Source organism: Prinia subflava, chromosome Z, assembly GCF_021018805.1.
Source record: "Prinia subflava isolate CZ2003 ecotype Zambia chromosome Z, Cam_Psub_1.2, whole genome shotgun sequence".
NCBI classification, from domain to species: domain Eukaryota; kingdom Metazoa; phylum Chordata; class Aves; order Passeriformes; family Cisticolidae; genus Prinia; species Prinia subflava.
In genome coordinates, this window is record NC_086283.1 from 92,856,864 (window position 1) to 92,869,535 (window position 12,672).

The 12,672-nt window shown below is 43.5% G+C and overlaps 2 protein-coding genes across 4 annotated transcripts in view; one reads left to right on the forward strand and one right to left on the reverse strand.

The window, feature by feature from the left end:
- NDUFAF2 (NADH:ubiquinone oxidoreductase complex assembly factor 2) overlaps nucleotides 1-3,352 on the forward strand; it is a 61,248-nt gene extending 57,896 nt beyond the window's left edge. The window contains exon 4 of the mRNA XM_063421945.1: nucleotides 2,996-3,352. Coding sequence (XP_063278015.1) covers nucleotides 2,996-3,253 — 258 coding nt within the window. The 3' untranslated portion in view covers nucleotides 3,254-3,352. The remainder of the gene's footprint in view (nucleotides 1-2,995) is intronic.
- A 2,010-nt stretch (nucleotides 3,353-5,362) lies between these two features.
- On the reverse strand, nucleotides 5,363-6,866 carry SMIM15 (small integral membrane protein 15). 3 transcript variants are annotated; one of them, XM_063423033.1, is made up of 3 exons: nucleotides 6,751-6,866; nucleotides 6,584-6,639; nucleotides 5,363-5,880 (listed from the first exon to the last, which is right to left on the reverse strand). In XM_063423033.1, exon 3 carries the CDS (start codon nucleotides 5,851-5,853, stop codon nucleotides 5,629-5,631), a length of 225 nt encoding a protein of 74 aa, XP_063279103.1. In that variant the 5' UTR covers nucleotides 5,854-5,880; nucleotides 6,584-6,639; nucleotides 6,751-6,866; the 3' UTR covers nucleotides 5,363-5,628. The 3 variants fall into 3 exon arrangements, with proteins under 3 accessions (XP_063279103.1, XP_063279104.1, XP_063279105.1); XM_063423034.1 differs by having other exon boundaries at nucleotides 6,277-6,639; nucleotides 6,751-6,843; XM_063423035.1 differs by lacking the exon at nucleotides 6,584-6,639 and having other exon boundaries at nucleotides 6,751-6,862.
- Nucleotides 6,867-12,672: the final 5,806 nt, after the last annotated feature.

Here is a 12,672-nt window from a genome sequence, read left to right on the forward strand (position 1 = left end):
TTATTTTACTTCTCATCATCCTGTGATAGGATTAAGTCTGTTTTGCTTGTGATGGTATTTAGTGCATGATCTCTCATAGTCCTTAGCTTGTGAACTCTTAATTATATTTTCTCTCCTCTGTCCAGCTGTAGAGGGGAGTGAAAAGCTCTGGTAAACATCTGGCATCCAGCCATGGTCAATCCTACATAAGGTTTTCTTTAATTACTGTCTTTTAAAGTAGTCTTAGGTGTTCATAGTTGCTATTTCAACTCTTGGCAGTATCGCATGTATTTTAACACTTAAATTCCTAAAATAATGTCATGGTCTCTTGCTCACAGAGGAATGTACTGGTATAGTTTCTCCTTAACTCCTCCACATACTTGTAATCTGGAGAAAAGAGCTCAGCCTTTTTCTTAATTCTGGAAGCCATGTCTATCCACATGGATGACTGGATGGGGATCAGGAATAGGCAGCATGGACTCACTGCAGATAAATCATGTTTGACCAACCTGATTGATTTTTATGATGACATAACTCCCTGGATGGAGGAGAGGAGAGCAATGGAACCTTGACTTCAGCAAGGCTTTTGACACTGTCTTTTAGAACATTCTTGTAGGACAACTCAAGAGGTGTGGCCTGGATTGAGTGGACAGTGAAGTGGATTGAGAACTGGCTGAATGGCAGAACCCAGAGGGTTTTAATCACTGGCACAGGGTCTAGTTGGAGGCCTGTCCCTGGTGGTGCTCCTCAGGTTTCAGTACAGGGCCCAGTATTGTTTAACTTATTCACCAGTGACTTGGTTTGAAAGACAGGTGTCTGCTAGGGAGGGGCAGGGCCTCCCTAGGAATGGAGAATTCAGACCCCGTCCATCCAAATTATTATAATTTAGAAAATTAAAGGGGCTTTCAGGGACAGGTAAGGGCATAGGAATAACAGTTCTTTACTAGTATGTTTAACAAGATAAACAAACAACAACTACAACATTAATAATAAACAGAACCAGGAACCTCGAGGGGCTTTGTTTCACAAAGCCCGGGGCATTTTGATCTCTTGGGACTCCGAGAGCCCCAGGCTGGAGTGGTGGACACTCCCAGGCTGGTGGATGGGATCAGAAGCTCTGCAGTGGTGTCTGGAGCAGCAGGGATGTCCCAGCAGGGCAGGGCAGTCCAGGGACACAGAGCAGCAGAAAAACCTCAGAGCAGCGCCAAAGGAGCTGCAGTGGGACAGGGTTGGCTCAGCAGGGCAGGAGGAGGTGAATCAGAGTTCCTGGGCACACGAGCAGATGGTGGTAGATTTACCAGGATGGACGTGATGGTGACAGTGACTCCTCCCACAGCAAGCAGCAGCCTGGCCATCCTCTCTCTGATGCTGAGAGCAAGAGAGGGAAACTCCCTAGCTCTGTCCTTTACCTGCCCCAAAACTGGAGTTATCTCCCCCTCTTGAGAGAAGCTCCCCGAGACCCAAAGAAGTGTAGCCAGGTGCTGCAACTCCTCTCCTTCCACGCCTTTGTTCTGCTTGAGTACCTATAAGAACCCAGTACTTAGGTTCCTAGCAACTTACGGGAAAAAATTTGGTAAGTAAAAAAGAAACAAATCTAACCCCCAACAACCAGTGAAGGGACAGGTGCGTCCTCAGCAAGTTTGCTGAGGACCCAGAGCTGGGAGCAATGGCTGGTAACCCCGAGGGCTGTGCAGCCCTTCAGAAGGACCTCGACAGGCTGGGGAGATGGGCAGAGAGGACTGAAATCCAGCAAAGGGAAGGGCACGGTCCTGCCCCTGGGGAGGAACAACCCCAGGGACCAGCACAGCCTGGGACTGACCTGCTCTGAGGAGAGCTCTGGGGAGCAGCTCTGAGGAGAAGGACCTGGGGGTCCTGGTGGACAGCAAGCTGTCCATGAGCCAGCAGCGTGTCCTGGGGGCCAAGAAATCCCGTGGGATCCTGGGGACATTAGGAAGAGCTCTGACAGCAGGGGGAGGGAGGTGATCCTGCCTCTCTCCTCAGTCCTGGTGAGCCTTCACCTGCAGTGCTGTGTCCAGTTCTGGGCTCCTCAGGACAAGAGAGACATGGAGCTCCTGGAGCAGTGTATCTACATTGCCATCTAGCAGAGGGCAATGAATTTAATTAGAGGACTGGAGCATCCCTCCTACAAGGAAAAGCTGGGGAGAGATGACTGAGAGGGGACCTGATCAATGTCTATCAGTATCTGATGGGAGGGTGTCAAGAGGATGGAGCCAGGCTCTTCTCAGTGGTGCCGACCAATAGGACAAGAGGCAATGGGCAGAAACTGATGCAGAGGATGAACTTCCTGATAAACAGGAAGTTCCACCTGAATGTGAGGAAGAACTTCTTTACTGTGGGGTTGACCGAGCACTGTAAGAGACTGACCAGAGGATGAGGAGTCTCCCTCACTGGAAACAATCAAATACCATCCGGACACAATCCTGCACTGTGTGCTCTGGGATGACCCTGCTGGAACAATGAATGAAGTTGGACCAAAGGACCCACTGCGCTATCTTCCAACCTGACCAATCTGTGATTTTGTGATTTTCTTTATTTTGTAGTCTTGCACTAGCAAGGCCCCAAAGGTTGCACACCTGTTTCTCCCAAAACTGTGCCCTGAGGCACCACAGGCATAGTGAATTACAGGAAGAGATAAATAGCTCTAAGTATCAACTCCAACATAGGAAACAATGCAAATATAGCCTTATTTTTAATGTACTTTCACATTTGTTGATGACTGAATTTAATTTCTTAATTTCTTCTTTTTGCTCCAATAGAATAGTGAAATGGACACCACAATGCAGTTTTTCTTCAACAAGATGATTCAAACATTAAGAACCTTCTAAGATAGGGTTGTGGAAAACCAATTAACTTTGCCATATTTTATTTTACTTAAATACCTGAAAATTTGGGTTATAAAATTAAGAAAAGAAATGACTGTTTAAAATGTTTATTGCAACACTGTGTATTGCATTTGCTCCTGACTTACCTAATCATCTTTCTACTGTGTTTGTAGGAGATTCTTAGGAATGAAAATAACAGAGAAGAAATGAAACAGAAAGTCAAGGATGTATCTGAAAAGGATAAGCTGCTTCAGGCCAAGGAGTATGAGGAAGGACTTGTTGCTGAACCAAGTCATACTCAGGTTAAAGGCCACGCATCTGCCCCTTACTATGGAAAGAAGGAACCCTCACAAGACCCCACAAGTACTGCAAATACCTTCCAGCCAGGGGCCTGGATGCCACCAGGCAGTGGTAATAGTCAAAAGAAATAAGCAATTTAATGGACAGATACTGTTAATGGATAAATATTTTAACAGATGACATACACAGTTGTTATATACAAGAGTGCAATAAAGTAGTATTAAAGCAGTTTCAGTTGCTTTTGCTGAACTATTCAAATAGGCTTAATCATGACAAAGTATTGTGAAGTGTTTGGGTTTAGTGAAAAATAGGCTGTGTTACTAGGTTTGGTTTTGACAGTTGCTGTTCATCAGTTACTCTTGAATTCATAGCTAAAAGACTATCTGAATTTTCTTAAAGTTTAAATTGATTTTTTTCCTTGAAGACTAATTTAGCTTCAAAACTGTTCTTGATATAAGAATCGTAGTCAATACACTTACATTTTCCCAAACCTTGGCAAGGTGTCTCTTCAGAATAAATCCCTTGGCAGTGCCAGCATGCTTTTCACTGGCAAGCAGACAGAACAGTTGATTTCATGAACAGGAATCACCGTGACACTACACTGATTATGCTCTGTACTCATCATAGGGACATTCTTGTAACTTAAAAACAGTCAACATATTTGAATGTTTGATTTGCAATTTGCACAGGGTAAAATCAGTTAAACTACATATAACTGCTACAACAGAAGCTAGAAGTACTTGATAAAGCTGCTGGAAAATTACACTAGGTCTGGGACAAAGGACTGTCATGAATATTTTAAAAAATTAGTTTTTATTCCTGGTGTATCTGTGGACTTCCCCAGATGATAAGATAATTTTGGCCATAGTTTAGATACATAAAATGTGCAGATTATTTGCTTAGAGATGATGTTTGAGAACCTCAAACAAAAATAATGACCACACAATTTTTTTTTTAAAAGTATCAAATTTATTTATAGAGTATATCCCTCAGCAGTTCTCCTCCCTGTGTTTCAAGCGATGTAGGTATCAAAGGTCAAACACATACATATTTGACAACACTTCATACAAAACATGGAGACTTAATCTCACATATTTATAAAATGCCCAAATGTCATATTCTAATAATGCTTGCTTTCACCAACAAAATTGAAAGGGGATCAACTTCACATTTACTTAAAAGTAATTTCAGTTAGACTCCCCACTTCTGATCCCCCTTGGTGTCAGCCAGCTCTATAGGTCTCTTCATTTGAACAATGGTATTATTTTAAGGTTTTATTTTTAAACTTGATCAAAGAGTAGCTGCTAGAATGCACAACTCCGTGCTGCTGGTTAGAAATACGCAAAATGTAAAATCTTAATGACTGCTACAAGCTCTTTTGAACTAGACTATGTAGAGGCCACCACAGACTGTTATTAAAAAATCAGGCTTTGAAAAATCAATCAATTCTGTTAAGAAGAGATTAACTGGAAATAAGGTTAAATAATTTTGATCTATTTACAACACAAACCTGACTTCTTTGACTATGTCAGCATCCTGCAGCCTCTAAGGCAGCAGAGTTTCAAGGGCCATGAGAACAAAAGTACTACCTAAATTTAAGTTTTAGATCAAAGGTAGCCAGCAGGTTAGCAAGCAGAACCACTGCCACCAGCTTGTGCATCATCCTTGCACAGCTATCTGCTACAGGTCTCTGGGACTCAGAACACTGGGTCTTTGGTCTCACCCCATTTATGGCTATTCTTTGAGGCATAAAGAGTTTATGAAGGCAAAAACAAATTAGTTACAGGTGGAGCATTCAGGTGATTGTTAGGGAAGACCAGACAACAGTACTGTATTTTATAGAACATGAGTACCATAAGAGAAATGAAGCTAGTAAGAACAAGCAATCAGTTTCCTAGAACTTGGGCTGAAGTTAAAGGCTGTTGATGGCTTGTAGTTCAGGAAACAGGAAAAGCTAAGGTAGGATATTTCTGCAGACAAGCACCACCATCAAAGACACTGCAGCAGCCACAATGGGCACACACAGCCATATGCAGTGACCTTAAAGGAAATCAGTTGTGTCTGCTATCTAATGCTACAGCTAGCTTGTCTCTACAGCCCTGCTCAGCGTATGCCAAAGCTTGCATTTCTGTAATCCAGTTTATTATTCACATTTTCCCCTAAACTTGACAATTTTAAGACACTTGTTAAGTCATAGCTCAGCTAAGAGAAAAAAAATAATCTACCTCCAGAGCCACCCAAGAGGTTAATTTTTTAATTTAACACGCAAATTTAGAAAAGCAACCTGCACTAGGATACAAGTAGTGAATTTAATTACTCTGACAACTGTCACTTGGGCAAATTTTAACACAAATCAGCAGGAAAAAAAATACACTGGAAGTATTAAATTTCATACTTCAAGAAATAACAGGATCAAGTATCAAAGGACAGTTACAACACAAAACGTACAAGTATTTCATTTTGAAAGTGGATTCTTAGCCAGTGGATTCTGGCTGTTTTTGCCAATTTAATCCTTCTTTGTTCGTTTGGCTTTTGCAATGTTCTCCTGGCGTTTCTGTTTCTTCTTTTGCTCTCGTTCCCGGGCCTCAATCATTTTTGCCAGCTTCCACGACAGCGCCGCGCTGATGACAAAGAGCGGCGTGAGAGCCAAGATCACGGTGGTGAGAAAGCCATAGGGGTCCTTGGCAGCCCACTCCACGACGTACTCAGCCCACGCCTTAATATCGAACATCTTTTCTGTCTTCCTGTTGGGAAAACCCTGTAGAATATTAAAAAACAAACAATCTGAATACTCAGCAAAATGAAAGCACACATACACAGGAACAAAACACGGGAAGCTCCACCTTCACATGGGGAAGAGCAACTTTACACTGAGGGTGGCTGAGCACTGGAACGGGCTGCCCAGGGAGGTCACGGAGTCTCCTTCTGGAGATGTGCAAAGCTCACGGTGACAGGTTCTTGTGCCACCTGCTCTAGGTGACACCCTGCCTTGGACTGGGTGATCCCCAGGGGTCCCTTCCAACCCTAACGATTCTGTGACACCAAGTACCACTTTCATGTAAGTCGTCATTGTTCACTATCTAAGGGCAAGACCAGTTTTGCTAGAAGTTAAAAGCAGGGCGTAGTATGTCAAAGCGTAATAGAAAGCACTGACCCTATGTTAAAGTTCCGTGCTTACAGAACAATTAGACATTTAATCCAACAGAGCTGCAAATGCTACCAGCAATACATTGCTAAATGGAAAAAGAGGTCTGTGGTACTCTGGAAGTGCAGGAAAGCCAGCCCGGTCGGTTTCTCTCTGCAGGTTCAGCAGGAGGCGGGGGAGCCCGGCAGTGCTTTGGGAACCGAAGCGGCGCCGGCCTGGCACCAAACGCAGCGGTGCCGGCCCGGAGCGCGTCCCGGCGAAAGGCTCGGCCGCCTCCCTCCGAGCCCCGCGCCCGCCGCGCCCGGCACTGCCTCACCTGCGGCCCGGGCACCCTCCGGGCCTGCCGAGCGGCGGAAGGGCGAGCCGAGCTCCCTGCGGAGAGAACACACGGGCCGTGAGGGGACGGCGATGTCCCCCCGCCGCCGGCGCCCCCCGCCCGGGCCGCGCTCCCGCGGCTGACCCCCGCCCACCGCCCCTCGGTACCGCGGCCCTGGAGGGCTCCGGGACTCCGAGCGGAAACAGGAAGGAGGCGCCTGCCCCGCCCAGCCCGGCCGGGAGCGGGAGCGGGAGCGGGAGCAGGGCCCGCCCGCCGCGGGGCTGGAGCGGCCGCGCCCCGCCCGCGCTGCCCCTGCCCGGGCCCCGCCCGGAGCCGCCGGGGGCGGGCGCTGCTGCCCCGGGGAGGCGCTCGGCGGGGAACGGGGAGGTTCGTCAGTCCATTGAGAAAAAACGCTGTGCGCCGGGAGGATACGAGGTGCCCGGATGGGTAGTGCTCGTTACGGAAGCTCTGGAAGCTGGAATGCCGCTCGCCCAGAGCCGGCAGCCCCGGGTGACTCCGTGCGCTCGCCCGTGCTGGCGCCGTGCGAGGAGCGAGCAGGAGCAGACCGCGGGTGCCTCGCCAGCGCCTCGGCAGGATGTGTGTCCTGTGTGTCCTGATCCTGTGTCCTGTGTGTCCTGTGTGTCCTGATCCTTTGTCCTGTGTGTCCTGTGTGTCCTGTGTGTCCTGTGTGTCCTGTGTGTCCTGATCCTGTGGGACCGCTGGCTCTGCTCGGGCCGCACGGCCGTGCAGGAGCCGCTGGCTGTGGCACTGCTCCCCACCAGAGCGACATCAGCAAAAATACTCAGCTGATCTCTGTTCATTCTGAGCCTTTAATATGCTCATACTGAAAAATCAGTTAAAAAAGAAACAAATCATGTTTTGCCTTTGTATGTTGCATCAAGCCTTCTCACCTTGCACAGGCACGCAGATGTGAATAACATCTCAGTCATGTTTCCAATGCAAGGAAAAGTGTAATTAGAATATTCCGATAACACATGAAAGAATCTTGCAATTACTCAGATTGTATTCAGCAGTTCAAGGTCAGTTCTCTGTACTCTACCAGCAAATGCTCCCACGGCAATCTGCTTTCATATTATCTTTTCTTTATGTGAGTATTTACATTATTTCAAGGGCAGAAAACAGGCAAATAGAAATACCTTTTCCTAAAGAGTTATTGACAGGGCATCCATTAATAATCTAGATTGCTTTCATTTCAGTATGTCAAATGGAATTTTTTGGAAATTTGTGGAAAATTATTTGCGCATTTTTATTAAAAACCTGACAGTTTTGTTCAAGGAGAGAGGAGAGGAGAGGAGAGGAGAGGAGAGGAGAGGAGAGGAGAGGAGAGGAGAGGAGAGGAGAGGAGAGGAGAGGAGAGGAGAGGAGAGGAGAGGAGAGGAGAGGAGAGGAGAGGAGAGGAGAGGAGAGGAGAGGAGAGGAGAGGAGAGGAGAGGAGAGGAGAGGAGAGGAGAGGAGAGGAGAGGAGAGGAGAGGAGAGGAGAGGAGAGGAGAGGAGAGGAGAGGAGAGGAGAGGAGAGTTCTTTTGAAAGGTACGTCCAGCTGTTACCTGTTACAACTGCCTGGCCACTTCAGAGCTGACCAGAAGCTGCAGCATGTTGTTGAAAGCTGCACCCTGAGGAGCAGCGCTGGTGGCTGCCACCAGCCAGATGCAGCCCAGTCCCTGCACCCTGCTGAGGTCTGCCCCTCAGCCAGGCACCACCCAGCACACTGGGAACCCCTGTTTGACAACAAGTTCAGAAGGGTGCTGTTATATCAAAATATAATCCATTAAGAATCCTTAATCCTTCCTAAATCCAGGAAAACCACATCCTTCCCTTCACCCACTAGACAGTTGACCTTGTTATAGAAGGATATCAAATCAGTCAAACAGGGCTTTCCTTTTGTGAAACTTTGTTGATTCTGCCTCATGATTGCATTATTCTTTAAGAACCTTTCAACTGCAACCAGTATGATCTTCACCATAATTTTTCCAGGTACTGAGATTGAACCAACAGGTCTTCCTGGATCTTCCCTCATGCCCTTTTTGTAAATTGGAATAATTTTGGCTAGCTTCCAGTCCAGAACCTCCAAAGACTCCAAGATCTTTGGGAGCTATCTGTGTCTACGTGTGTCTCTGTACCTGTGTTACTCAGCTGTTTATATGAGCATTAAAACTCTTAAGAGAAGTTATGCGTCCCAGTTTGGCCTGTAGTCTGTAAATCTTGGAGAAATATAACAATATCAATTTACTGGATCTTAGATATTGTTTCTGAGATGTATCGAATGCTATCCTGATAAGAAGTTTCTGCGTGCTGTGTAGCTAAGTTAAGAGTAGGTGGGCTTTTATGTAAGTATAACCTATTTCTGGTAAAATTGCATATTCAACTAGAGGGGACACAGTTACATTTCTGATGCCTGAATGTCAGATTCATCTGACAAATACAGATACACCTTCCAAAATAAGCACTGACTTAGTCAGCAGCTACATACAAGCTTTTTAATATAACCACTGCAAAATTAATTTCCCGTTCCAGTCTTTCACATAGTAGAAAATGTCTCATCTGTCTGTCTTTCAGTGTTTTCTCTGCCTTATTGTTTTAAAGAGGAAAAGTACCTAATTCATTGTGGCAGGGAAGAAAAAAAGGCAGGGATTTTAAATTCACTTTTCCTAGAAAACAGATCTCACGTAATTACTTCTCCTGCTGTCCTTCTCCCCCTAACAGCTTGTGAAGCTATTCTCTGGTTATATTGGCAAAATAGTAGAAGCCTTGTACATAAAAATTTTGCTTCTTTTAAGATCTGTGAAAACACATGGCTAGGCAGAGAAGACAGGCCCAGACTACTACCCTGACTGAAAGCTGCAGTGCATCTTTAATAGGAATGAAGAGGTTTATGGGAATACTACCACATGAGGAGGCTTCATTTGTGGCTTGCACTTTACCAAATTCAGATTAATTCAACCATGAGGCTATGGTAGGATACTTGTTTTGGTTTTCTGAATTTATCAGCTGTTGTACTATTGGTAGTCAGAGAGAACAGAAATTTCAGAATTAACTACAACTTTCACAAAACATCACAACCCTTAGTACACCATCAGAATACTTTAAAAGACCACATTAAACATGTGTTCATGTATACCATAGTTTTGTCACTGAATTGCTACTTTGCAAATCTGCACTTTCTTTTACGTCTAATCTGGAATTCCTTTAAATGACCCTGTTCTGTTATTTATAGTCATGTATGTGCCTTTGTGTATTTTAAGACAGTCATTAATTTTGTATATGTCAGGGAAGGATCCACTGATCAAAGATCATAATGAAGGAGTGGGCAGGGAAATGGAAACAGCACTCCAAAAATCCAGAAGTAATAAAATAAGATACAATGCTGGGAATGCAATACAGGCATGGAAAATGGGAGATTTACTTGCATGAAAGCAAAGCCCTTCTCACACCAACAGTGACTAAAGGGTCTGTGAAGTGTTTGGTTGTGTGTGGTGAGGACAAGCTTTGAGTAAATCTATTCATTTCACTCAGATGTGTTGACATGTATCAGTAGTCCTGAATCTTTCTGTATAAGGAAGCTGCTAAATATTTCCCTCAGTGTAATCTCTAGCTACCCTTCTCTCATTTGTACAGTCTGAGAATAAGTTAGTTCCTTGAAGATTTATATATATATATATATATGTACAGCATGAATTCTCCAGTAATCCTTATGTATATTTATTAATGTCCTGGGCATGGTGTAGTCCAGTTGCTGAATATCTCTGTTTCTAGAAGAGCTAGGTGGAATTCCTGTGCCATTGCACAAGAATTTTTAGGAGGTTTTTTTAGGAGTTTTAAATATGTGGTTAAATAGTAAAAAGTCTATATTTTTCTCCAGCCTGTTGAATAGCTAAGATGTAAAAGATTAATTGGCAGGTTTTTGATCATGTATGATACATTCATGGTATGTGCCAGCCAGTAAATATTCTGGGTTTTTTTCTGGATCCTTTTTCTGCTACAAATCGTTAAGAACTTTGGTGTTTCATGTTGAGGTGGTTTTGCAGTCTGTCTTTATTCTGTAAATTGCATGATCAATTCCAAATATTTTTAGTTTGAGTGTCACTCCCAACAGTTAGGTCTGAGTATCCAAAATGAAAGTAGTGAAAATCATGATTAATGCTGCTGCTATACTAAATTCACTCCAAACAATCCCTATAAATTGTTCTACTCCTGTAGATATTCAAGGACAGGACAGGTTGGGACAGTGCATGACCCAAAGGTTAACATGCTGCATGCTTTTGTATCTTAAGAAGGTAATAGAATATAGAAGTACATTTGTCTAATATTTGATTAAAGAATGATCAAATGCTTCTGTGCTCTAGGTGGACTCATTGATGTCCACCTAGACATCAGCATTTTTACTATATTTTTTTTAACTACAGTTTAATGAATAATATAACTGAAGAACTAAAGTGTATCTTGCCTTACTCTAGCCTTCATTTGTTCCTATTGCAGGTCTTACTGCAGTTCAAAAGGGAAAAAACATTGTCCAAGTTAGAAAAAGAAGCTATTCTAATGATAGGGATCTTTTGATCTCCTTGATCATTACTGCCTTCTGTTATGGTCATGACTGATGCAGGCATTAAGTAACTTCTAGAATTCTGGATTATATTAAAGGGAAGGAGAGAAAAAATCATTATCAATACAGCTTTATGAATCCTCAGACCTTTTCCCAGAGGTAGTTTAGTGTAGCAGGTCAGATAAGAAATGGGAATCACAGGACAATATGCCAGCTGTGACATTAGGCCTGGGCTGATCTGGAAAATTTTAGCCATCTCCACAAAAGCCTCATCTCCATTTCAACGAAGTTGAAAAGCACTGGAGAAAGATTGGTACCTCTGAACAGTAATTCAGGCCCTCCACAATGCAAGTCATCCTCTGAAGCTGCCTGCTTATGCTCACAGGTCATGGAGGGCCCTAAGGACTGAGGATTAAACACTTCAGTGAAATGCCAAATTGAAGTGCAAGGAATACAAACCAGTGTATCTTCCAGTGAATCAACTCCATATATTGTAGGTGCTAATATTTATTCACCTTCTTAAAATACTTCTTGAATAAAATAAAGCAATGTTAGCATGACTATTAATTGAACTGGAATTCAGGTTTTCCTTGATTTTGTAGAAGCTTGGGTTTAACAAGGAATTTGTGCCTGTTATAAAGCTATGTGCAAGTATGGGTTTTAAATACAAGTTCAAATTTTCAAGTTCAAGGAGTAGGGTTTCATTTCTAAAACTTCTATTTATGTTCTAACCCTATTCCTGTTTGTAGATGTTGGTATTTCTAGTGTGCAGCTAGACATCTTAAAACTGTGCACAACTGAGTTAATTTTTGTGGCTTCTTCAGCCAACAAGACAAAATTGAGAAGAGTAGTTGACATTTAAGTCTTGAAGGACATCCTTTTTTAACCTGACTGACATACATTCTAAGGTGAGACACCTAGAGAGTATGTAAGTCCTTTGTATGTTCTGAGAACTAGAGAAAAAGAAGCCACAATTCTGTCTAACTACCACATTTCATGGGAGAGCTGAGCACAGTTATTGTTTTCAGAGTTTCTTTCCAAGAGCAGTAAGAAGTAACAATATTGTTTCATTGAGTGTTAGAGCTGCTTTCTGCAGGTCACACTGTCCCTAACTGGAGTTGAGAAAATGTCCCAGGGCAGCATCTGCAACAATCTATTTTCTTGAATCATCATGATCTGCATATTTCGTAAGAATGAGTTCCTGATACTTCAGTAATGATAATAATTGTACTGTTTATTGTTTCAGTACTCTGAGGTGTTCATTACGTAGTCAGAATACATCTCACAGCTCTTCCAACGTCTTTGCTAGATTCAAGTTCAAATAATACGTTTTCCTCAATGAAATTTCTTTTCACACCTCTAGTGATTTTGATTTCCTTTTTTCAGGGCACCAGGTAATCCAGGGTAAAATTGAAGCTGAAAACTGTCATGATAGGATACACTTTAATGAGTCAGGACTGCTGTAATAGCAAGGCACCCTAATTTGACTAATTTTTATGTTTTGGTCAACTAGACCTTATGGTACATTT

Coding starts and splice junctions, on each gene's coding strand:
- SMIM15 (XM_063423033.1), bottom strand. CDS start 5,853: ATGTTCGATATTAAGGCGTGGGCTGAGTACGTCGTGGAGTGGGCTGCC.